Here is a 25,267-nt window from a genome sequence, read left to right on the forward strand (position 1 = left end):
TCTCTCTCTCTCTCTCTCTCTCTCTCTCACTGACAGCCGGCCGACTTTGTGTTGACGGAGGAGAATCTCGTGGGGAAGAGGAACCCGTCGTCAAAACATTACAGGTAGGCCTACATAAGCTTTGTTAGTGACAAACACTCGCGTTTACTGTTTTTTCGTAGCACTTTAATACATACACGTTAAAGCTAACAGCTAATGTACCCGGATGATGTACTGTATACAGGGAGCAACCAGGTTAGCTTTTTGTTATGCCCGTTAGGACTTGACGACACGCCTTAATGGACACTAAACCGAGGCTACACTTATGTTGTTGGAATATTGAAGTTAAGTTAATCTTTATGTTTTTTATCTTTGTTGTTTGTGCCAATCATCAAACTCAAAGCACCCGCTGGTAGTGATGTCACAGCTTCAAGAACTGCACCAGAATTAAGCAGTTTTAAAGAGGTACAGTAGGTCAGAGGAAGCGTCCCCACTCAAACAAAGAGCAAGATAGATGTATTGGATTTAAAAGGCTAAACCAAAGCTTCTTCCTTAAAAAACGATACAAACACTGTCACACTAACAGGAGAATAACAAGAGAGCTATACTTTCTGGGAGTTTCTGGAAAAATAATATAGGGTTAGCAACAGTTGCATGATTATGGATAACCGCCATGATAACAGCACACACACTTTGTATTATTTTTCTTTAAATAATGCTTCTGTGTTGCACTATGAAGCACTATGACACTGTTACATACTGTTTTTTATCAACACACTGAGTAAGCAGACAGAGTCTAGAAAAACGTGGTCAACTTAAAACAAGTTTACATTTTGAACTGTATCTGAGGATATTGGCATTGATGAAAAACACACTACAACCATCATTTTGCTTTTTAAATGGGGTCTTTCACAACATTATTTAAAATTCTTAAATGCTTTCTAAATGTGTATTCTTTTTTTTGGCTAATATTTTCCTTGTATTTTAAGACATTCAGAGAAAACACAAGTACATTTAGCTTTAGTATGAGACTCCTAATGTTTGTTCCATGATACACAGTATTTTATTACTTCCGTTTCTCATTACCTTCAGAGTGGTGGTCGCCCTTTCTGAGCTGTGGACGGAATTGCCCAAAGGGAACCATTCAGAAATGTGGATGAGTACATTAGCACGTGTGGCCCGACCTGTCCTGCAGAGAGGAACCTCTGCCATGGCCTGCCAGGCTCTGAGGGCTGGTGGTAGACCGAGGAGGCCTGCAGGTCCACTTCCCTATTGTCTGACTTTGATGCAGCTTCGTGGGCAGCACACTCTTGGGTCTGCCGCCCTTCCTCTGGCTCGCCACTCAGTGAGACAAGTCCGGGCTCTTGATGAGGAAAGGATAATGGAGGTGGAGTGGGAGGACGGAGGCCACAGTCTGTACCCGTTCACCTGGCTGAGAGACAACTGCCAGTGTCCACTGTGTACCCTGGAGTCTGCGCAGGCCCGCAAACTGTTGATGTCTGGTCTAGATATCAACACTGGAGTGGACATTGTGGAGGTCACTAATGACAACAAGGTAGGTTGCTGCCAAAGGTGAATGTTTTCATTATTAACCATACTGGCTGTGTACATTTCCACTTTTTCCACACATTTAAAGAGCCCACATCCTGGTTTAACATTTGCAACACTATCTTACAATACCATTCAAATGGATGGGGGAAATGGACATTTTGCTTGCTTGAACATTTAATAATGCTGTTGCATGCTCACATGTAAGAGATAAAGTTGGTGTGTACTATTATGTCATGACTAATAAAGAAATAGGATTTTATTTTTGGAGCTATTAAAGCAACACCAGGTAAGATTTCAAAGCCATTATCGGCAGAGGGGCTTCTCACTGTGTCCACCCACAGCAATACATACATCCTTAAATCCTTTATTTAAAGAATGAAATAAAAACTGTTCTCCAAACTTTGAGCATGAAAGCTCATGAAATTCCCCTACACAAATGTTATTTTAGACTGCGACTAAAATAAGGTTGGTCTTACTACTGTCAGATTTAATAACATGACATTAGAGTTGAAACAATCGGTTATGTTGATTAGTCGATGGACAGCACATCTACATATCTTAGCAAAAAGGCCAAACATTTGACTGTTGCAATGCAACTTCTTAAATGTGTGACCCTGCAGCTTTTTTCACTGGGGTTTTGATATAATATGATATAATACTTCCATGATACTATTCTTATTACTATCTTTGTATTCTTTTCACAGTGATTGTATCATGAAACCCGTTCAAGTTAATGTTTGGCATTTACGCTTTTGTTGACTGTTTGAGGGCAACTGTCTGGGGATAAATTGAGGTTCTGTGAGGTTAGGTGGTGTTATTTTGGCAGTAGAACACATTGAGTCTGACCTTTAAGTCCTCCAAAGGAGCCACCTTTGTGAGCTGCGTCCTTCAGAGGGCCCCTGAAGTGGGACACAGCTATAAAAGGATTGCGTTGACGTGATAGTGCTGCCAAGCTACCGTGTGTCATTTGCTTCTTTTGATAAAGATTTAAAGCAATGCATTTCTTGTATTGTCTCCAGCATAGAAAAATGTACCAGATAATCTATTAAAGTAAATGTATTTCATTACAGCAATGGGTTCAAGTTTGCTTTTGGTTAAATAAAGGATTTGATAATAATATATTTAATTTATATAGCGCTTCTCATCTGCCAAGACACATCTCGAAGTGCTTCACAACAAGGGATACTGATACACTTTGAGAGATTAAACAAATAATTGTAATAATAATAACTAATCAAAAAATAAAATATAAAATAGAGTACAAAAATAAAAGTCGGAGATAGCGATAAAAATGGCAGTACTCCAGGTGTACCGTGCTCAAAGTTTATTGGAAGGCATGCCGAAAGAAGAGGGTCTTAAGGCCGGTTTTGAAGACCTTGGTGGAAGGGGCAGATCTCAGCTGATCTGGGAGGGAGTTCCAGAGGCGCGGGGCGAATGAGCAGAAGGCTGGGTCTCCCATTGTTCGGAGACGTGTGCGGGGGATGTAAAGAAGAGGAGCGTGGCTGGAGCGGAGAAAGCGGGTAGATGTCTGGGTATGAATGAGGTCACAGAGGTATTTTGGGCTTTGTCCATTCAGGGCTCTGTACGTGAGGAGCAGAACCTTAAACTGGATCCTGTAGTGGACTGGGAGCCAGTGTAGTTTTGCAAGTATGGGGGTTATGTGTGCGGACCTTTTTGTACCAGTGAGAACTCTGGCTGTGCTGTTCTGGACAAGTTGCAAGCGGTTGATGGATTTGGCTGGGAGACCGGAGAGGAGTGCATTGCAATAGTCTAGTCTTGAGAAGACGAGTGCATGAACCAGTTTTTTGATGTCATCAGTTGAGAGTGAGGGCTTCAGTCGGGAAATATTTTTCAGGTGAAAGAAGGAGGTCTTGGTGATATGTTTGATGTGGGCTTGGAAAGACAGAGTGGGGTCAAACCTTACACCGAGGTTGGTGACAACGGAGGAGAGAGGAATGAGCTGACCATCAAGGGAGGGGCTGATGTTGGCGGCCTTGGCAAGCTGGTCGGTGGTGCCTATCAGGATTGCCTCCGTCTTGCTGCTGTTGAGCTGAAGGTAGTTGATGGTCATCCAGGAGCGGATGTCTTCCAGGCAGGTGTTTAGTGTTTGGATAGTGGTGGTATTGGGTTGTGTTTTGATGTAGACCTGAGTGTCGTCGGCATAGCAGTGGAAGTTGATGTTATGTTTAGGGATGTCCCGATCACCTTTTTTTGCTCCTGATCCGATTCCGATCATTTGATTTTGACAATCTGCCGATACCGATTTTTCCCGATCCGATCTTTATGCAATGCATTAAGAGAAAAAAAAGGTAACAGATAACGGCTGATCATCCAACGCGATGAATTCAGCTATCTTGGCTGTTATTGTGTTGGCCTTTTCACTGTTCTGGGGCAGTTTCTCTTTCCTTTTAAAAGTCTCTGAAAGTGTTGGTTGTTTCGGTGCCGTTACTTGAGTGGCCGCTGTGTACTCGCCGTGTTGTTGTTGGTGTTTGTTTCTCAGGTAGCGTATTAGATTGGTCGTGTTGAACGTAGCTCTGTTCTTTCCACCACGCGGAACCTCTGCCTTGCAAACATTGCATCTGGCTGTTACACTGCCTTCGCTTTCAATTTTATAATACTTCCAAACTCCTGACATTTTCTATGTCCCGACTCCCGAGTCACCAGCTGAACGTAGCCTCTCGTTAGCTTACTGCTACTATTAGACACTGCGCCCACTCTGTTGCCAGATTTCAGAGAAATAAGCAACCAGGTCTATGACAACAAGCCCAAAGAAAGCAACACATACATGATGTTGTGTAATTTTAAACCAAAACTAAGTCCTCAGCATGACTTTAAGACGTGAACATGGTCATTTTTTGTTTTGTAACATTAAATAATAAAAAAAATATATATAAAAAAAAAAGAAAAAAAATCCCGATCCCCGATTTTTGGAAAATCACGTGATCGGCTCCGATCCCCGATCACGTGATCGGATCGGGACATCTCTAGTTATGTTGTCTGATGATATGACCCAGAGGTAATAGATAGATTAAAAACAGGATCGGCCCCAGCACTGAGCCCTGTGGGACCCCGCATGTCACTGCGGTGTCGTCAGACCTGGAACCCCCCAGAGACACGTGGTACTTCCGGTTGGTGAGGTAGCTTGAGAACCACTTCAGAGCCGTGTCCGTCACCCTGTTGTAGGTCTCGAGGCGGTGGAGGAGGATGGTATGGTCCACTGTGTCGAAAGCCGCACTCAGTTCAAGAAGGACCAGGATGCTGGGTGACCCAGAGTCGGCTGCCATCAGTAGGTCGTTGGCTACTTTTATTAGGGCTGTTTCTGTGCTGTGTGCAGGGCGGAAACCTGATTGGAAGGTCTCATACATGTCATTGTCAGACAGATGAGACTGGAGCTGTGTGGCCACGACCTTCTCAAGTACTTTGGCAAGGAATGGGAGGTTGGAGATAGGTCTGTAGTTGGAGAGGAGTTCTCGGTCGATATTTGTTTTTTTTAAAAAGTGGGGTGACAACTGCTGTTTTGAAATGGACAGGCACCTCACCAGTCTGTAGTGACTTGTTGATGAGTGTTGTCAGGAAATTAACCAGGGTTGGCGAACAGGCTTTTAGCAGCGGGGTGGGTATGGGGTCGAGGGAGCAGCTGGTAGGCTTTGATTTGCCTATGATGGCTAGCAGTGCAGATGACGTCACCTCGTAGAAGCTGCATAGGGTGATTCGGTTGATGAAGGGAGAGCAGGTGGGTGCGGTCCGAGCTACTGTCCGTGAACCAGGGAGAGGACCGTTGGAAAGTGGCTTTCCTCTTTTTTTTCGGAGCCAGGATGTTGAGCGTGGTGGTCATGGTGTCGTTGTAGAGCTCAATCATGTCGTCGGGGGAAAGCGAACGGAGGTCAGTTGAAAGGTTTGCTGTTATGGTTTTGAGAAAAAGTGGAGTGTCCAAATTATTGATGTTTCGGTACTTCATGACTCTCAGTGCGGGGTGGCTGGTTGGAGGATGGGATTGTCAGCGTTAGGGAGATAGCCTTATGGTCAGACACTCCAAGATCAGAGATGTTTAGGTCTGATGCAGGTATGTTTCCAGTGATGATGAGGTCAAGTATGTGACCATGATTGTGGGTGGACCCATGTACATGTTGTGTCAGATTTAGTGAGTCGAGGTAGGACAGGAAGTCGGCAGCCATGGAGCATTTGGGGGAGTCCACGTGTATATTAAAATCGCCAAGTATCACAATGTTGGAGAGAGTGGGACATACTGAGGTGATGAAGTTAAAAAATTCTGGGATGAAGGTTGAGTTGGATTTTGGAGGACGGTAGACTAGTACAACTAGTATAACTGTCAGAGATTTGGGTGGAAAACATTTAAAAGCAAGGCACTCAAAGGACTGAGTATGGGGAATAGTCAGTGGTTGGAGAATAATAGTTTTTTTGTGCAAAACAGCAATGCCGCCACCGTTACCATGGGCACGGGCTTTTTCAATGTAGTTGTATCCACGAGGGGATGCTTCATTTAGGTGGAAGAAAACTCCCTCTTTATGCCAGGTTTCAGTTAAAAATATCAAGTCTGAGCCATTGTCGTCGATAAAATCATGCATCAGAGCAGATTTCTTAGAGAGAGACTGTGTATTAAAAAGTACAATGTGTACAGGGGTTGTAGAGGCAGAGGCTACCACATGCTTTTGAAGAGGATGGAGTAAACGATCGTTTATGGACGATTGTCCACAGCGCGAAGCAGATGGTGACATTGCACTACAAGTCCCATGAGCGGCAGCGTTCCGATAACGCACCCGAGATGCGCCAGTGCGTCCCTCAGTCACAAGCGACGGGATGCAGCCGGTGCTCCCATAGTACACAAACTTTCGCCGTGAGCTTCTGTGGATGTAACGCGGGCGAGATATGAAATCATGTCCTTTTTTGGCTACAGAATGTCCAGGAAATTCATGACAGTTGTAGGTGAGGAGTTTCGAGGATATATTGTGTTTTATTTCCATGCCAATGAAGACCAGGCGGCCCAGTCCCAAAATAAAGTATTACGCAAGTATAAAAAAGCGAATAGGTTAGCATAGGAAATCCTAGTTTGACCAGATATATATTAATTTTTATATATATATATATATATATATATATATATATATAAATAAAACATATATGCTTTTAGGGCATTTATTTTTGTTTTTGTGGACCAAAGGATCTGACCCAGTAATTCCCACTAATATTTTGACAACAGTGTGTCCATCCATCTTCTCCCGCTTATCCGTGGTCGGGTCGCGGGGGTAGCAGTTCCAGCAGAGAGCCCCAAACTTTCTTTTCCCTGGCGACATCAACCAGCTCTGACTGGGGGATCCCAAGGCGCTCCCAGGCCAGCGAAGAGATATAATCCCTCCACCTGGTCCTAGGTCTACCCCTTGGTCTCTTCCCAGCTGGACGTGCCTGGAACACCTCCCTAGGGAGGCGCCCAGGTGGCATCCTAACTAGGTGCCCGAACCACCTCAACTGGCTCCTTTAGACGCAAAGGAGGAGCGGCTCAACTCTGAGTCCCTCCCTGATGACCGAACTTCTCACCTTATCCCTGAGGGTGACACCAGCCACCCTGCGGAGAAAACCCATCTCGGCCGCTTGTATCCGCGATCTCGTTCTTTCGGTCATGACCCATCCTTCATGACCATAGGTGAGGGTAGGAACGAAAATGGCCCGGTAGACAGAGAGCTTTGCCTTCTGGCTCAGCTCCCTTTTCGTCACAACGGTGCGATAAAGCGACTGCAGTACCGCTCCCGCTGCTCCGATTCTCCGGCCCATCTCACGCTCCATTGTTCCCTCACTCAAGAACAAGACCCCGAGATACTTGAACTCCTTCACTTGGGGTAAGGACTCATTCCCTACTTGGAGTGGACAGTCCATCGGTTTCCTGCTGAGAACCATGGCCTCAGATTTGGAGGTGCTGATCCTCATCCCAGCCGCTTCACACTCGGTTGCGAACCGATCCAGTGAGTGCTGAAGGTCGCAGACCGATGAAGCCATTAGAACCACATCATCTGCAAAAAGCAGTGGTGCAATCCTTAGTCCACCGAACTGCAGACCCCCTCCCCCATGACTAGGCCTCGAAATCCGATCCATGTATATTACAAACAGGATTGGTGACAAAGCGCAGCCCTGGCGGAGGCCAACCCTCACCGGAAATGGGTCCGACTTACTGCCGAGGACCCGGACACAGCTCTCGCTTTGGGAGTACAGGGATTGGATGGCCCTGAGTAGAGATCCCCTCACCCCATACTCCCGCAGCACCTCCCACAGTAACTCCCTGGGAACTCGGTCATACGCCTTCTTCAAGTCTACGAAACACATGTAGACCGGATAAGCGTACTCCCAGGCCCCCTCCAGGATCCTTGCGAGAGTAAAAAGCTGATCCGTCGTTCCACGACCAGAACGGAATCCGCATTGTTGCTCCTCAATCTGAGGTTCGACAATCGACAATCGGCCTGACCCTCCTTTCGAGTACCTTAGAGTGTGTCATTTAATAAAAAGGTTTTCACTTACTCTTTACTTAGAAAGGTGCATTTTCAGGTGATGTCTTATGAAAACAAACGTATTATGAAGTGGAAACATGGAAAAAGGGCTCAAACGTTTTTGTCCAGTTGGGATGAAAAAGCATACTGTGTCTCTACAGGTGTCCATTGTGTGGCCCGACCAGCACACCAGTGTGTTTGACGCAGAGTGGCTGAAGAAACGCTGTTTCTCGGATGCTGCCAGACAAGCAATGCGGGAAGAGCTTTTCATCAATAGTGAGTCAAGCTATGCTGTTCTTTATATCTGTTTTATCTTCCATGTAGGTATAGCTTAGCTGATTTAAATGCACAAGAGGTATTTGTCATGCATAATTACACTCAGTTTCCACTTTATTAGTTACACCTAGCCTATAATAATGCAGTCCAAAGCAACCGTCCTGCAAAACATCCTAATAATCTGTGAGTGTTAGAGTTGTAGTGGTGAGAAACAAAAACAACATGCATTCAAACTGCTGACAAAAAAATCAAAAGGTCAGCCTGTGCTGATTGGACTGCACTCTTTTAAAACTAATGATTACTTTTAAATTGAGTGCCTTGTTGTTGACCAAGGGAAGATGTTTATAGGAAATCATGAATCACAGTGCAGCTGTCTGAGCATTAACAGGATGAACAAACACTGTCATAAATTACTGCGTCTTCAAAGTGGTATCTGAGAAAAGCAATTTGTCTGCTCGGCAAGCAGCGAGTGTTACCTGCCTGTACAGTATATAAAAGCAAACAAGCAGGGCCGCCCCTTTCCATACTGTGACCACACGCAGTGCATGTGATACTTCACTTTGGGTATTCACTTTTGGCTTTTTTACTATTCAAATACTTCGACTCGGTTACAAATTCCCTGTCATTTATTGCCAACTTCAAACAGATCTTATTTGTATTATTTGTCCAATGTCAGCACATTAGAAAGCTTTTACTCTTGATGGACTTCAGAGTTTTTGACAGTCATCACTTATTTTCCTTTTTCTTTGTTGATTGTCCAGAATGGACAAAAATGGGGGCCACTGGAATCTTCTTCTTCGTCATCATATTTTACATTTTCCCACGGTTTTTACGACACCGCTAACGTAAGTGAGCGGTAAGATTTTACTGCATCACACATAAGGTTGGGTATCGTTTTTAACGATTCCGGTTCTGCTTTTCAATTCCGGTTATTTATCGGTTCTCGATTCCGGTTCTTTGAGAGGGTAAAAATAAGTCAAACTGGGTGACAAATATATTTATGAAAACATTAAGTCAAATCTGTAGTCCTATTTACAAATCACTTCATACTGTTTAATTTCTTACGGTTATTGAATACAATTATATAAAAATAATCTCTGCATTGTTTAGTTAGTTCTAAGTGGTGCAGTTTGAGAATGTACAATTGGCCCAGTTTCCTCTGATGTTACACTGCAACCTGCCTGTGAGACAGAGTCCAACCACACATGTCCAACACATAGGACATAACCTAATAATAATAATACATTATATTTATAGCCTATAGTATAGGCCTAGCGCTTTGTCCTGCAATACACATGCTGCAGGCGCCCAGCTGCTCACTGTTTGTAAAAGTATATAAATAGTATTTTCATTTCAATAATGTACTTTCTATACCTTGCTTCATAAACAATACTGACATCCCTGTGCTCCTCCGAGTCTGGGGGTCCGGGGATGTGAGGACAGCGCGAGGACACAGACAGGGAGGCTGCTTCACTTCATAAAGGAAATGGCGGTCAATATTAACAACACAGGAGCTAAAACGCTTAATAACCTTCATTATGTGTTAGAGAAAGAACATAAGAAAGTTTGAAAAAGATGAGGCTGCAGGGTCGGCGTCATGGGGGGTCATTCGCGGGCCATGCCCCCCCAAATGAGTCACTGTGCCCCCTCCCCAACGCAGGGTGGGCAAGCCTTACCACTTTGCCGTTTTTTTGGTTTTGTTTTTAATCATATAAGTGAAAACGTTTCCACTAAAGGTTTTTTGTGTGAAATACATCAGAAATAAAGAATACAAATATAAAACACAGCCTGAGGTGTGCACACTGCTGCTCTCTGATTGGTGTGTTGCTTGACCAATGACCCCCGACTTTTGTTTTGTTATCATTACGTGGCTGTGTGTTTAGATGAAAGCCCAGTGGTGATCTGTTAAACTGATTATACAGTAAAGCCATCGAAAATAATATGATATACAGTACAGTACAAGTAGCTTATTTCTGGGTTTCTGGGTTTCATTCAAGCTCGTTGTGTGTGTGTGTGGCACGAGTGCATTTTGTGAGTGCGCGAGCGGTAACGTGGAATGTTGTTGTTAACATCTGGTTAGCTGGCTATGCTAACGGATATAAAGAGCTGTTTCTCCACCAAGGTGGAGGAGAGTCCTCTCCTGTCAGACTGAGAGGATCTTATAACCTCAGCTCAGTGAGGTAAGGACTCTCTCAGTGTTTAGATAGTTAACTTTAGTGTAAGTTATCTCAGTGGGTCTCAAACGGTTTGGTCACCATTTATGTAAACAAGTATTTGCGAGGAACACCTTTTATATGATTATTATAGATATTAAAAAATAAGAGAATAAATGAAAAACGGGTATGAAATACTATAGGACAGTAACACAAGAATACAGTTTAAAAGGGGAGTGATTAGTAAAATATCCATAAATAAAAAGTAAATCTGTTTAGAACGCACGCCACGTGTGTAGGCTCCGTGACGACCCCTACACACGGCGGTGTGCGTTGCCGCTTGGCGGTGGGCGTGTCTTGAGCTTGGGGAGTCAACGCGACCAACAACCAATCACATGAATGTCCCGCCCCGGACATACAAAGCAAAGCATTCATGCTACATCCATGCTGGCTAAATATACTGTCTATGCTTGCTAGCTGTCCATTCAAACGAAGTACACTGGATATAAACTCCCCAAACAGGCGAAAACCTACCAGTTTCACCCACTGTCTCTGCCACCTCCCCTCATGCCTGGCTCCTCCGGTTTGTAACCCTGTATGTAAAGAGGGACTGGTCATAGAGTACCGGGTGATTCCCTACCGCCACGATAATTTATCCTCAATTTTTTGACATATGGGAAATAACTGCGGTCTGGCTCTCCCAACATACACGCGGTTTGATTGGCTAGCGCTTATACTGTCGAGGCGGCAAAAGTAGAACATTGCTCTACTTTTGCAGCGAGCACCGCGAGAGAAGCTACGCTTTGCTCCCACAATGCAGTTCGGCGAATCGTGACGTCACCCCATTCAAAGTGAATGGGCAGAAGCGTTGAAGCGGCAACGCACGCCGCCGTGTGTAGGGACCGTAACTGTACAGAAAGCGGCGAGATGCATTTCCTTACGGAGCGTCCACACAGCAGCGTGCGTTGACGCTTGGAGGTGGGCGTATCTGAAGCTTGGGGATTTTTTGCGAGCAACGCGACCAACAACCAATCACATGAATCTCCCGCCGACATACAAAGCAATAGCAATGTTACAACAAAGTAAACTGGATATAAAAACCCTAAACAGGCGAAAACCTACCAGTTTCACCCACTGTCTCTGCCACCTCCCTCCATGCCTCGCTCCTCCGGTTTGTATCCCGGTAGATGAACAGAGACTGATCATACAGCACCGGGTGATTCACTACCGCTATAATGAATTTTCCTTCCATTTTTTGTTATATGAGGAAATGACCTGCGTAGTCTCTCCCAGCATACACGCGGTTTGATTGGCTAGTGCTTGTACTGGCAGATTTGCATAAACGGGATTTCATTGACTTTTGACGCCTCGACGGAGGCGTCAAAAGTTGAACATTGCTCAACTTTTGAAGCGAGCAACGCCAGCAACGCTCCACGTCGCTTCCCAAAATGCAGTTCGGCTAAAAGTGACGTCACCCCATTCAAAGTGAATGGGCAGAAGCGTTGGAAGCTTTAACGCACGCCGCTGTGTGGACGGGCCGTTAGGAATCGACAAGCAGAACCGAAACTAACATTTCTAAACGAACAATGGCGGACACGTACAATTTGCGAATGAGTTCTGCCTTTTGTAAACTGAATGTATCAATAATTTGTCAATAAATCAGCACGAAAAACGTCACTTGTCCGCCGGACAAGTCAATTGAAAGATCTACTTGTCCGATATTGTAAATAACACGTCCCGGACGGTGAGACGTGTACTTTTTCGCACACTGGATATATGTTGAACAGAAGCTCTCTGATGTGTGGGTAGCTTTTATTATGAGAATGAGTTCTCTGCTAACCTTTCGTGAAAAACGAGCGACCTCAGATTTGAACTCTTCTTTCCACTCATTTCCTTCTCTCAGTAACATGACAGGGTTGTTAAGGAAGGGGGTTTCTCTAAGGTCTGGAAAGAGAACTCATTTCACAGCACATTTGCAATGGCCCGATATGTTTTACTGCCTGCCAGACAGCGGAGGAGGAGAAAGTTCAGCAGTGGAACAAGGTAGCAGCGTTTCAGTGGAGCGGGGGATGGCCTGCAGTCCGTTTGTGTACACACACGTGGTCCTGAAGGACCCACAGGGCTGAGCGGCTGCTGCTCTCCACACTGATTATGGTTACATGTGTGTCTTGCGCAACTCCTCCATTCATGTTGAAGTGTAAACAGATCCCCCACACAACAGTTTACCGTCAGATAGTCATTACGTATAGTAGATTGTTTCTCTCAGCTCAGAGCCAGGAAGACAGCCCTCAGCTCAAATACCAAAAAACAAAACAAGAGGAGGTACGCATGCATTCTCTCTGGCATTCATTATTTCCTCCTGAGTGCCAGCCTGAAATTCCCCTCAGTCAGAAAGGTCTACTTTCTCAAAAGATGGATGATGAACATGACCATGACACTTACTCACTGAAGCGCAGTCCACAGTTTGAGTCTCTGCTTCCTTTTTCATGCTCGGGTTACAGGCCCGAGTTCGCCTGTTAAAGTGTTCTTGACAGTGAAAGTTAAGCACACACAGGACACTGTGAGGTCAATATGAAAATTGGAGCTCGGGGAATATTATTAAGCTTGTACTTTACCTCAAGCTTTTCATTAATGTTTTTTCTTCTGCTTTTACCGTTTCTATGGAGTCAGTTGTGTAACTCAAACCGCAGCATGTGCAGCAGCAGCAGCAGCTATTATCGGAGGGAGTCATGGAGATAGTACTACTCAAGGTCCTTTCATTCATTTAATTGGATACTTTTTGTATTGCTATTGTACAGTCCCGTATATACAAAATATATATATTTATTTTGAATGTGTGCTTCTTGTACAAAAAAAAAGTAGTTTTCAGGCAAAAGTTCAGGTCAACTTTAGTTCTAGTGAGTGAGTTCCTGGTTTATGAGTACAACATGTTACTTTGTAATGGCTTTCCACACATAATGACTGTTCAGTCACTTCCTCTGTTTGACCTTTTCATCAAATGGCTCATGCAGTGTATTGGATGCACATGTGATTTGTCAGCATCTCTGGTTTATTGTCCTTTGCATATCAACTCCAGACAAACAGTGTAAAGACCCTCTGAAAGGCTGACGTCTGTGTAAATGTGAGTCTCAGCCTTCTGCCCCGCCATATGGAAAACTGATTTAGACTGAGGGTCGAGAAAAGATCTGCATGTTCTTACCAAACACAAGCTGCCGTTGTCAGTATGTCCTTCCTTTGGAACGAACAAATCCCTGAGCCTGTAGGTATGTGTAACCAGGAATTTAACCTCAAACTGTCTGGTATCCAACTCTGAGGAGTTCTCACCGACATTTTCCTACATTCTCTCTAATGTCCCAATATACCGTGTTTCTGTTGACTATTTGATGTTCTATGTTGTTTATGATCAACTTTTAGAATTTTTTGCCATTTTTATTTCACATTATTGTGAGAAGTTTGGTAGCTTTGTTGTATCTTTATCTTACATACAATATGTTCGGCCTTCAATGTGGAATCTTGATTCACTTTTTGAGCACCTGACTTTTTATCTAGAGCCGATATCTGGTCAGAATTAAATTTGTTTAATACTTAAGTATTATAGAAGTATTTTATTCAATGTTGTCTCTTGGGCTCATGTATTTCTACTTCCTTGAACCCTCTTCCCAATGGGCCACTCAGCGTTCAGCACTTCAGTCAAACAGTCAATTAGCCAACTGATATGTGACAAGCATGCTGTCGGATAAATAGGTGTTTTATCAAACACCTTCATCATGTGTTCAGGACCTTTGGAATGAACACAATGCATTTCCCTGCTGGTAGTTGCCTTTTGAACCGGTCCCGTCACCCGGACAGAGTGATGATGCTGGATTGCTCTCGGGAACACCAAGAGCTTGTGTCACTCACAACCTTATCTGCAATGAGCCTTCCTTTCACCGATAAATCTGTCAGTGATTTACTGAAATGCCTGCCAGATGCTTATAATATTTGAACCGTGTCATCCGCTCAGGTCTCCCATTTGGCGCCTGTCATGTTCATTTAGTCGGAGTGGAAATCTTCACTAATTTTATGTCAGTGGTGTTTAAAGGAGGGATTTGAAACGGGTTAAATGGATTTTCACAAAAAATAAAAATAGGCCCATTTCTCAAACATTTAACCACCAGAGATTTGTTAAAGGAGCCTGTCAACAACATTTATTGTATTGACTAAACTGTTTAAATGTTGTCGCTCAACAAAGGCCTGTCATTCCTAACAGGTCGAGTGATTTTCTGTGATGCAGCGAGTCGTACTGATGGAGTAAGTACCGCTGCTGGCCATCCTTTCACATTTCTTTCTGCACTGCAGTTTGATGTAGTTTGACACAGCATGGAACAATGATTGTGTGTTTGACCATGTGGGATTGAGACAGAAAAGATTGAATAATTTAAAGATTTTTTTAGAGTAACAGTTTGTTCCTGTGTTACCTGATCTGTTAGAAGATGTAACCACTGTGAAAGACTGGATTTCTGTTTTTCCAATTTAGCAGAATACTTTTCTTGGCGACAGAATAATTCTTTTGAAAGATGCCTTACTTTTTTTTTGGACAAATACGTTTTGTGCAGAAGCCTAAAACGCTTATCCTCCAAACCCTTAAGCCTAAATCTTTTTCTCCACATCCAAATAGCCATCATGTGAATGTCATCTGCCAATGTTCGCCATGTCCTCAGCTTAAATCTTTGTGGAAATCTGAGTGCAGATGAAAATGTTTGGCCACAAGCTGTTTGTACGTGCTGGCAGATCTTCATCAAACACCCACCGTCATGTAAACAGAACAGTTTGCACGTCCCTATAGCGGCCTCACATGTCTTGGAGTTTATTCAGCTGAAAATGGTGGTAAATGAACATGTGAGACTTTATACTGACTTAAGATCTGTTTAAAGTTCTTGTTTATTTTAATTCACTTTAATGCCTTATTCTCTTTTCATCCTTAATCTTTATTTTTACATTTTAAAGGTGGGGTAGGTAAGTTTGAGAAACCGGCTCGAGATACACTTTTTGTTATATTCCATGGAATGCTCTTAACATCCCGATAGCAATGAATATTTTAAGTGCTTTGACAAAAAATCCATAAAAAAAAATCATCTGTGGAAGCCGTAGTGCTGTAAAAAGCACGACCAATCATCTGAGCCGGCCCGGCTAAAGTAACTGGATGGCCTACCTGCCTGTCAGCCTTCCATCGGGGCACAAACTTATCTCGTGCCCTCATTGGTCATGTGCGCGTTCGTGTGTGTTGGAGGAGGGGCTCTGTGAGGAAGTGGCAGATTTTTTTCCGGCTGAGTATTTTCAAATTCTAGCGCACTCGAGCTGGTTTCTCCAAAATGACCTACCCCACCTTTAAGCTCTGCTTTTTTCCAATCGTCTCTTACATTGTTTTACCACTTACTTGTATTCATCAGTAATTGGCAAAGCACCTACATCTGCTCCTCCTTTAAGATAAAGGCTCTAACATGATAACGTTGGAGCAATTGGACCGGTTCTCTTTGTATTTTTATATGTGGCTTGTTACACTGTGGCTGTCTTTTCCTGATTGGAAAACCCACAGTGTACGATGTCATAGATTGCCGTTTGGATTGGACAGTTATCGTAAACTTCATGACTCAACAGACTCAGTTTGGTTTGGTCTTTTCTCAATTAAGTCCACTGAACGCTTCTATAACTCAGCCAAGCAGCAGCTGATTTGTCAGTTCCCTGTCTGGCTGGAGTTTCCTCTTTGCCATCTGGTCTGAGTTTAGCCGTATACTGTTTGTCATCACTCGTCAGTTGACACAAAAGACTCCTGGAAACAGCTGCGGAGGTCCATCCATGGAAAAACTGTTGTTTTTTTCTCTGACCTCACCATTCACAGCTTCAGCAGAACGTCTCTGCGGACACGTGCTTACATGCACGTGTACATGTGGTGTGCTATCAATCGGTTAGGAATTTAAGGAATGTTAACCCTCACCTATGTTTCCATTTGTCATAATGAGCCATCATTAGGATGTGTGTTGGAGTGGGCCATTCAGATTTGTCAAAAGGAATGGTGGTCAGCCAAAGCTTACACATATCAGATGTTTCCTTCAAGAGAAATTAGGCCTCCTTTCATTATAATTCACTATTTTCCATCCCCTCGCAGTTTGTTTTTTTACAGTGTATTCCTGTAAATTCACAAAGCAACTATATTTGGCTGAAATCCTTTCTCTTTGTCATCGCTTATGACATTGTTAACACCTAAACATCCGACTGCATGAGAAGCTTGTTGAGATTATAATAATTGGATTTCTTTTCATTTCTCCTGCATGCCAGACCTCCTGCTTGGCGCTTTGAATAATACTGAAAGCATTGAGTAGAAGTTGGCGAAAGGGACTACATTTGGCAAACTTCTGCAAGACTTGGTAGATTTTTGGGAAGCTGAACTTGTTGATGGAGAAAGGGTTGTGTTTGGATTAGTGTGTGTGGAGGAAACACTGCTCACTCTGTCTGCTGCAGGCTGGCAGAGCAGAGGCTGTCTGCCCAACAGGTACGTTTCATAGATAAAGGGGTGTGTGTTGGATAAGTGGAGGCTGGAGTGACTTTCTTGCATTATGTCAGTGTGAAACACCAACACACATGCTAACCGTTACTACGGACATACATTTGATTATTTCTGGACTCATGGGTCTGGTAAAAACGGTTTATGGTTTAAAACGTCACCCAATTAAAAAACTTGAAATGAGAGCCTGCAATGACACACTTATAAGTAAAGCACTTCTTTAGTGACTTCAATACACGTCAAGCCTTCCAGGAATAAAAGTCTCAAAACAAGTGTTTGTGTGAGACGCTGATTTAAGCTGTTGTAGGAAAAACAAATGTTACACTTCTTAATATAGATATAAATAACAACGAGTTACCAAACATAATGCTGCTTTTTCTTCAAAACATGTCATTTATTGGATCGAACATTGCCAGTCTAATCTGGTTGTGTAACAAACTAATGAATGCACAACATGTGAGCCGTATGCTAATGTGATGGGTGCTATGTCTAAGAACACTAATCATTTATCATCAACACATTTGCAGCTGTCAACACGCTGATTAGGGAGTCAACAAACCTGGTTCAAATCATCTGTATTCACTTCAAGTAAACAAAGATGAAACAGCGTTAATGATTTATTACTGGATGTGATTAATTTGAGTCAATCAGAAGATGCTTCATTCAGTGGTCAGGGAAGAACTTAATAAGGTCAGGTTTCAGGTAAATCCATGTGTTAAAAAACATCACTTAAGAAAAATGATGTACATATTTGAAGCAAAATGTATTTAGAATAATAGTGTAAAGTGCAGCATTTGTTTTCTATGTTATTGTTATTACTGTGTTATTACTATGTGTAGGGAGCATTTTAACTGAAGATCCAGGTGCTAATTAATATATATGTGTTCTTTAGTGAAGTACCTGAGTTTATGAATCAGATTACCTTTATTCGTCCCACAAAGAGGACATCTGCATTTATTACAGCAAGTAAAGCGCCAAAGACAGCTTCATATGAACTAAGAAGCATGCATAACAAACAACAAAGCATGTATATATTAATAAGAATGGGATATTTGGGGCTGAAATAAGGACATCTGTTTTGGTTTGTATTTAAGTACAGTCTTTGAGATATGCTTTGGCACAGCTTGAATATCATTTGTAAAGCTTATTGTTTCCCAAAAAGAAAACAGTGGTTCTGCCCATGTGGCTCAGAGCCCTGCACTGTGCACACCACAGACGGCCCATTGAGGTGAGCTGATCCCAGGACTGTGATAAAAGTGAACCAACAAAACAAAGGCTCTGTGGGTAACTGCAGTGATTGAGCAGAGCTTTGAGGCGCACCCAGCTGCTGCCCTGCGAGCTCAGACAGAGCACAGTGAGGCGAGAGCCGCCTGACAGTCACCTGACAGCCGTGGCTTGGGTTTCCTCGTCTGGAAAAGCCACTGTAGCAGACCACGGCCGGGGGGGGGGGGGGGGGGGACAGGAGGGGGAATTATACACATAAACTATCTCGTCAGGCTGTCAGAGGTGTCCCTTCAAGCACACACCAGCACAGTCTGTCCTGGGAACACTGCACTCATGTTGTATCAATGAGCAGAGCAACCAGCAATAACAAGCATTAAACACCATTTCAACCATTTATTGACACAACTATTGATTATTCAACCATTTACCTGTAACAGAGCAACTTTATTCTATGTTGCTGCTTAATGCCAAGCTGAGCAGGTTGTGTACAGAGATCTTTATTGAGCTTGTTGCTAAAAGCATATTTTCCTTTAGCTGAAAAAGAATAAATATCCCAAATACTTAAAGGTGGGGTAGGTAAGTTTCAGAAACCGGCTCGAGATACACTTTTTGTTATATTCCATGGAATGCTCTTAACATCCCGATAGCAATGAATATCTGAAGTGCTTTGACAAAAAATCCATAAAAAAATGTCATCTGTGGAAGCCGTAATACTGTAAAAAGTACAAGCAATCCGTTTAGCCGCCCTGTCTGTCAGCCTTCCATCTCGTGCACGCACAAATGTATCTCGTGCCCTCATTGGGCGTGCCGTCATTGGGCGTGCATTGCAGCAGTACTTCAATGACTCGCCAGCAACAGGCGGCCACTTTCACCAGTCTGCTGACGTTATGTGCGCGTTCATGTGTGTTGGAGGAGGTGCTCTGTAAGGAAGTCTGAAGGAAGGGGCGGATTCTTTTCGGCTGTGTACTTTCACATTGTAGTGCACTCGAGCCGGTTTCTGAAATGTACCTACCCCACCTTTAAGTTTTTCTAAACTTTGATACATTTATACTTTTAAAGTTCTGTTTTACCAGTTCTACATTTGACCAGATTTGTATCTGCAGGATTATGACACGGCCCTTATTTGTTCTGTAATCTGCTGCCACTGTGAGCTGGCAAGAGACCAGAAAAAGACATTCCTTGTAGGGGTGTAACGGTTCACAGAAGTCACGGTTCTGTTCGTACCTCGGTTTGGAGGTCACGGTTCGGTACAACAACAAAAAAGCAAAAAAAAGTCCCAAATGCATAATTCCAGGTTTGTTGTTACTTATGTTTGAACAGTAGTGCAAGTTTCAGTTTAAAAATAAAGAACTCTGACATTTTGAATAATTAACTGTATTAAACAGTTAAAAACAAACCATACACAGTACACTCAGATGGCCATATTATCTATAGCCTAATGGCTGATGTCAAACAAAAAGGTTTCATCAAGCTGTAAAACTAAATATTACATCATAAATAATAAGAAAGTGTTTCAAGAGCGCAAAGTCGTTGAAAAACATATGCCAAAAGCTTCCGTTATTTATTTTTGGTCTCTCGGCTCTCATGTCTATTGGCTTCTTAAAAACAGCGGGGATCAGCTGTTGAACTGCTGTTGTCTTCTGCCGGGCTCCGTGATTGGCAAATCTGGGTGATGCCTTCTGACATGATTTAGCATGTTTGGCGTGTGTTCCCATTAGCATACCGCACCGCTGTAGAACAACGCCGACACACCGTCCTCGTCCGATCCACCACTCGCACACTTCATCGTTGTTGTAGTCCACAGGGAACCCGAAATGTTCCCACACAGCTGATTTAAAAGAAGCAGGTGGGTTCTAGCTCCTGTGTGTTATCTGAAATCGCCATACTAACTTTTCTTCTTCTTGTATTTTGTTCGTTTTGTTGTTGTGTTTCTTCTTGTTCTTCATTTGTTGTTTAAGGGCGGCTGGCAAACAGCTTTTAGGCGCAATACCGCCCCCTGGATTATATATAGTGTAGTGGATACTGCCCTGAATTACTTTTTTCCCACTCGTAAAAAAGGCGTATTCGCCGTGTGACTGCGTGTGCCGAACTGTGACGTCCGAACCGTGACGGTACGGGACGAATACGGATACCGTTACACCCCTAATTCCTTGTGATCCTTCATTTCTGAGATTTGTGATTAGCCTTTCCAGTAACAATACACGCACATGTGAGGAGCAGATTACACGATTAGTAGCAGATCTTAATAGAAAGTTCCATCTTTTGTTCCCCCAGTCGGCCACAGTGAACTCTCTCGACAGCAGCAAGCATGTTTAAAGGGGATTCTAGCTGTACTGCACAGCTGATGTGTAGGCGCTGCAGTATCCTGGTCACGGTGACTCCCTAAACAGCGGAGCAGAGACCGCCGCGTCTGTACAACACACCCAGGTCCAGTTTCACAAGAGTTATTGTAGCATTCAGGCATGACCTTTGACCCTGTGTCTGCTTCTCTGCCTTTGTTTCTCTCCAGCTTCCTGACAGGCTTTAACAAGCGGGGGTCCCTGACCCTTTGAACTGTGCGGCCAGAAGCTGATCATTTGTGACAACAGCCTGGAGGGAGGTCTGCGAGTCCTGATGATCACAGAGTCTTTGAGTGATGTTGCACCTCACAGATTTCTAAGAAAAAACAAGGCTCTGAAATTCCTCAGCACTAGTCTGTGTGTAGAGACTAACTCTTCACAACCTTCAGAGCAAACAGCCACATTGTCTTTAAACGTCTCAGACAGCCAGTGATGTGCAGTCTCCTGATGGCTTTAGCCTCCTAATGTGTGTGATGCAGCCAATGGAAGAGTTGCTTTGAAGGTGGTGGGAGTTGAAAAGAGACACGAGGAGGAGACGCAGACAGGTACACAATCTACTCCGCTAATCCCTCCTCCTCCTCCTGCTGCAAATGCACTTAGCAGCTGTTTCTGTGGAAGTCACCGGAGAGAGGCTGCATGGAAAAAGGAGTGGAGCCAGCTGAGTGGAAAGCAGTGGGAGGACTTTTTCCGCGTCTGTCTGTCTGATGGAGACAAACTGATTTTTCCTCTGAGCAAGCTATCCATTTTGAAGTGTGCTGACAATTGCGTGCAATGGCAAGCTGTGTGACTTGTTCAAATGAAAGACATAGGAGACCAACAGTGGGTTAACAATTCATTGTTTCCTTTTTGTGACAAAACACACACAATCTGTCACACTGCGAGACTCTTCTGATCCATTATTGATACGATTTGCTAAAAGACTTCAACTCCATATTCATTCATCATGTGTTTTATTTGATATGAAGAGTGTTCATACTTGCCTAAAGCTCACCTGACTGCACTAAACGCACACTATCCGTCTTACTTTCCGTCATGTAGGAGCAAGAACATGTCGTAAGGGAGGGATGTGTGGTGATGGAAAGTATTAGAGAATGAGCGTGCTGCACACCTGAGTAATACTGGTCATCATTTCTTCAGTTGAACCAAATGATGGGATGTATTAAAGGGGAAAGGAAACACCAATTACAGTTATAATATTCCGGTAGTTTATTCATTTTACAATGGATATTGATCGTAATATTTATTGTATGATATTACTCGCCAAAAGAAAATTAATTATCCGCCGGCCGGGTGGGGAATTCCGGGACCAGGCCGCCGCCATTAGGGGAGTCCCAAATGGTGACGTCACTGGCTGTGTTTTCGCTCCACCGAAAGTCAACACAACGTAGCAGATATGGCAGCGATGGAGGAATTTTGCAATGAGATCGACGTTTTGAACGATGAATTTGACTATTCGTCGGGAGATGACATTGATGTGGAAGCATCTACAGTTACCAGGCATCCCATGGCCTATGCTTATGAACCGATTCGGTCGAATAGAGTGGCATACGATCCGGAATAAAAAAATTAAAAAAACACAATGCTAACAGTGAGCCTCTGAATTAGCCCCGAGCGAAAAATGCTAACCTATTACTGCACCGAAAATCACTCCTAGCTCCCTTATTACTTATCCTAGCCGCACATCCAACACATCGTTTATGATCGCAAGGAGACACAGAATCTAACGGTGCCCACCTCAACACTGAAAGATACAAACTCGCGAGGTTATCCACAAAAACGTACATCAAAACAAGTGGCGCTAGGTACTAACATACGCCAGGCTAACGGCTTACCTTCCTCATTGTCTGGTCTTCAATGGCATTACAACGATAAAAACGATGATGTAGTTAATCCATAGGTTAATATCCAATGGGGCTGTGTCCCCTTTGAAATGTTCTGATAATCTATAAGCAATACAACTGCAATTCCGTTATCTGCTGTCCGCTCTGTGCTCCGTGCGCTCTGGGTCCTGCAATACCATCCATCAATAGCAATACTAGCCTTTTTAGGGCTGTTTTCGACAGATGAGCGTGTGTATGCCAGTTTAATTAGTTGAGCTATAGAACACCCCCAATTCTCTATTGTACGTCATAATAGCTACCATTTAGTTTGGACGCGATTGCGTTAATTAATAAGGTCACACTGTGTCAGTAAATACATGTGTGAGCTAGTAATCTGGTAGTGCTGCAATATTTACCTCTCTCTCGGCAGCTGAAGCAACTCGTTTGGTGGCTCGAACTTCACGTTTGTTGACACTGTCATTGTCTTGCGCGGCCGACGTGCTGGGACGGTCGGTGTTCCCGACTGCATACGTTGAGAAATCGAATATTGTGGGAACAGATCCTGGCTTCAAATCCAATGTTTTGTATTGAACCAGGCATCCAGACTGGACTTTGAGCAGCTTCTCATCCTTTAGTGGCAGCCTATGGAAATGTACTTCTTCCTTCTTTGTATAAAATCCATTTGTGCAGCCTGGGGCAATACAATAAACTCCTGACGACGACCGTTTTCTTGTAATGTAAACTACTGGTGCATTGCACGCCATGTTGTTTGTTATTGAGCTTTGGCCCAGGAAGCCGCACCCAATCAGTGACGTCACTGGGAAAGTCCCGGAGCAATGGAAGCGCCCATGGTCATTAGGCACATATTTCAAAAAGTAAATTCGCGTATCTCGATCGTTTATATTGGAAATAGACTAGATAAATACATTTCCTAATGGTAATATTGTCGCATGGAAAGCAGTTTGAAAAGTGTTTCCATTTCCCTTTAATGCGCAGTAAGTGTCTTTAGTGAACACATTAAGTATCTTTGTGAACAAACTTCTGACTAAGTCACTATAAGTCATGCCTCTCCAAAAACCAGCCAATATCCTCTGGTAAATAAACAGGCTGTTAGGTCTATCCGTGTGGCTCAGGACAAAGATAGAGGTTTTTACGTAACAAGAAGCTTAAACAGGTACATGCAGGGTACTCAACATAATGTGAGGTCTGAAACAGAGCAGTTCTGTTCCTGCAGTGTTTGTTTGTTTGCTGAACAGAGCAGCTCCAGGACAGGCTGCTTGGAAGAAAAGCCCTATGTTGCAGACACATGGCTTAATCCTCGTCAGACAAACAAAAAACCGAAAAACCGTGTGTGTTTTTGTAAATCCCCTCTAAGATGAAGTGACATTTCTTCCCCATCCTCTCTCTCTCTTCAGAGCGTTATTACTGGGACTCCAAATTGCACATTCCCACCGCCGACTACCAGGAAGTGCTCCATGACGATAAGGCGGCGCTGGCCTGGCTGTTGGCGCTGCGCCGCGTTGGCATCGTGTACCTGAAGGGGGCGCTGGCCGAGCGGGGCCAAGTGGCCCGCCTCGCCCAGAGGATCGGCTATCTCCGGCTGACGTTCTACGGGTAAGACTGCGTGACTTGTTCCTTTCTCCTCCAGTCATCTTCAGCCAAGCCACGGTTTTATAATCTGACTCGGCATGAATCAGAACTTCAGATTTTTCCACCGATCATATTTTAGCTGGAGTAAAAATGAAAAAGAAGAAATCTCTTTCTTCATCTATACTTTCCAGGGGGAAAAGCAGCTAGATGTGTTGCCCAAAGAAGATCCCTCACTCACTTTTCAGTATTAAGGTTTAGGAAAATGTGTCCACCAGTCATCAATCTGTAGCCTTGATTCATTGTTTCCATGGAGAAGCTTACACAGTGTCTGTTTGCCCTCCCATCACACCAGAGTTCATCCCTTTGACTTATAGCAGCACTGATTACTTCAGGACAGAGAGGGGAAAACAACCTCAGAGCGTTCCAGCGTTTTGAAGCCAGAGGAATTACCTGGTGCACTCAGTCAGAACGGAGGTTTGGAGCGAGGAGCTGTCCCTCTGCCAGCCGATGAGCTCATCCCGCTGGAAGTGAAGTCTGAGGCTGAAGGCCTGGCATCAGAGAAGCAGAGCGCTGCTACGAGTCGGGCATCCAAACGAGGCATGCAAGATAACTCTTCCTCATTAGTGCTCGACTCAATGAAGCCTCTTCTTCTGAGACTTCAGTGGGAGCATTCCTGTGAAGCTGCCCCCCCCCCTCGGGGATCGCTGCAAAGTTCATATCTTCTTTTTTCTGCACACACTCTAATTGTGGCTGCTTATCTTTAAAAGCCAGTAAACTAATGAACGTGGCTTTTATGAATGACTGTTATCTTTGTCTTCAGACACACATGGCAGGTCCAGGACAAACCCATGGCTAACAATGTAGCGTACACTTCAGGAGGCCTCAGCCTCCACTCAGACTACCCAGCTCTACACTTTGCACCTGGAGTGAGTGAAACATGACTTATTAGAGGAATAGCTGCTCCAAACAGATATGCTTTCATATCTGGCATTCTGCCTTCATGTCGTTAAAGAGCATTTGTGCTGCATGTGTTTGTGATGCTGTAGGTGCAGTTTCTGCACTGCATCACCCAGGCGGAGGAGGGGGGGGAGAGCGAGGTGGTGGACGGCTTCCACATGGCCGAGCAGCTGCAGAGAGAGGACCCCGAGGCCTTCAGGACCCTCAGCTCGCTCCAGGTGGACTTCACCGACACGGGCATGGACTACTGCGACTTCCTGCTGCAGTCCAAGAAGAGCATCATCGAGTGAGCGCGCTCTCACACACACACACACACACACACACACACACACACACACACACA

The 25,267-nt window shown here is 44.0% G+C and overlaps 1 protein-coding gene across 1 annotated transcript in view; it reads left to right on the top strand.

Moving 5' to 3' along the window:
* bbox1 (butyrobetaine (gamma), 2-oxoglutarate dioxygenase (gamma-butyrobetaine hydroxylase) 1) overlaps positions 1-25,267 on the top strand; it is a 29,017-nt gene continuing 3,750 nt past the window's right edge. The window contains exons 1-6 of the mRNA XM_034106650.2: positions 1-104; positions 1,072-1,534; positions 8,186-8,300; positions 23,793-23,991; positions 24,788-24,893; positions 25,014-25,210. Of these exons, the coding sequence (XP_033962541.1) occupies positions 1,130-1,534; positions 8,186-8,300; positions 23,793-23,991; positions 24,788-24,893; positions 25,014-25,210 (1,022 nt within the window). The 5' untranslated portion in view covers positions 1-104; positions 1,072-1,129. The remainder of the gene's footprint in view (positions 105-1,071; positions 1,535-8,185; positions 8,301-23,792; positions 23,992-24,787; positions 24,894-25,013; positions 25,211-25,267) is intronic.

The sequence above is a fragment of the Pseudochaenichthys georgianus genome, chromosome 3 (genome assembly GCF_902827115.2).
Source record: "Pseudochaenichthys georgianus chromosome 3, fPseGeo1.2, whole genome shotgun sequence".
Taxonomy (NCBI): Eukaryota; Metazoa; Chordata; class Actinopteri; order Perciformes; family Channichthyidae; genus Pseudochaenichthys; species Pseudochaenichthys georgianus.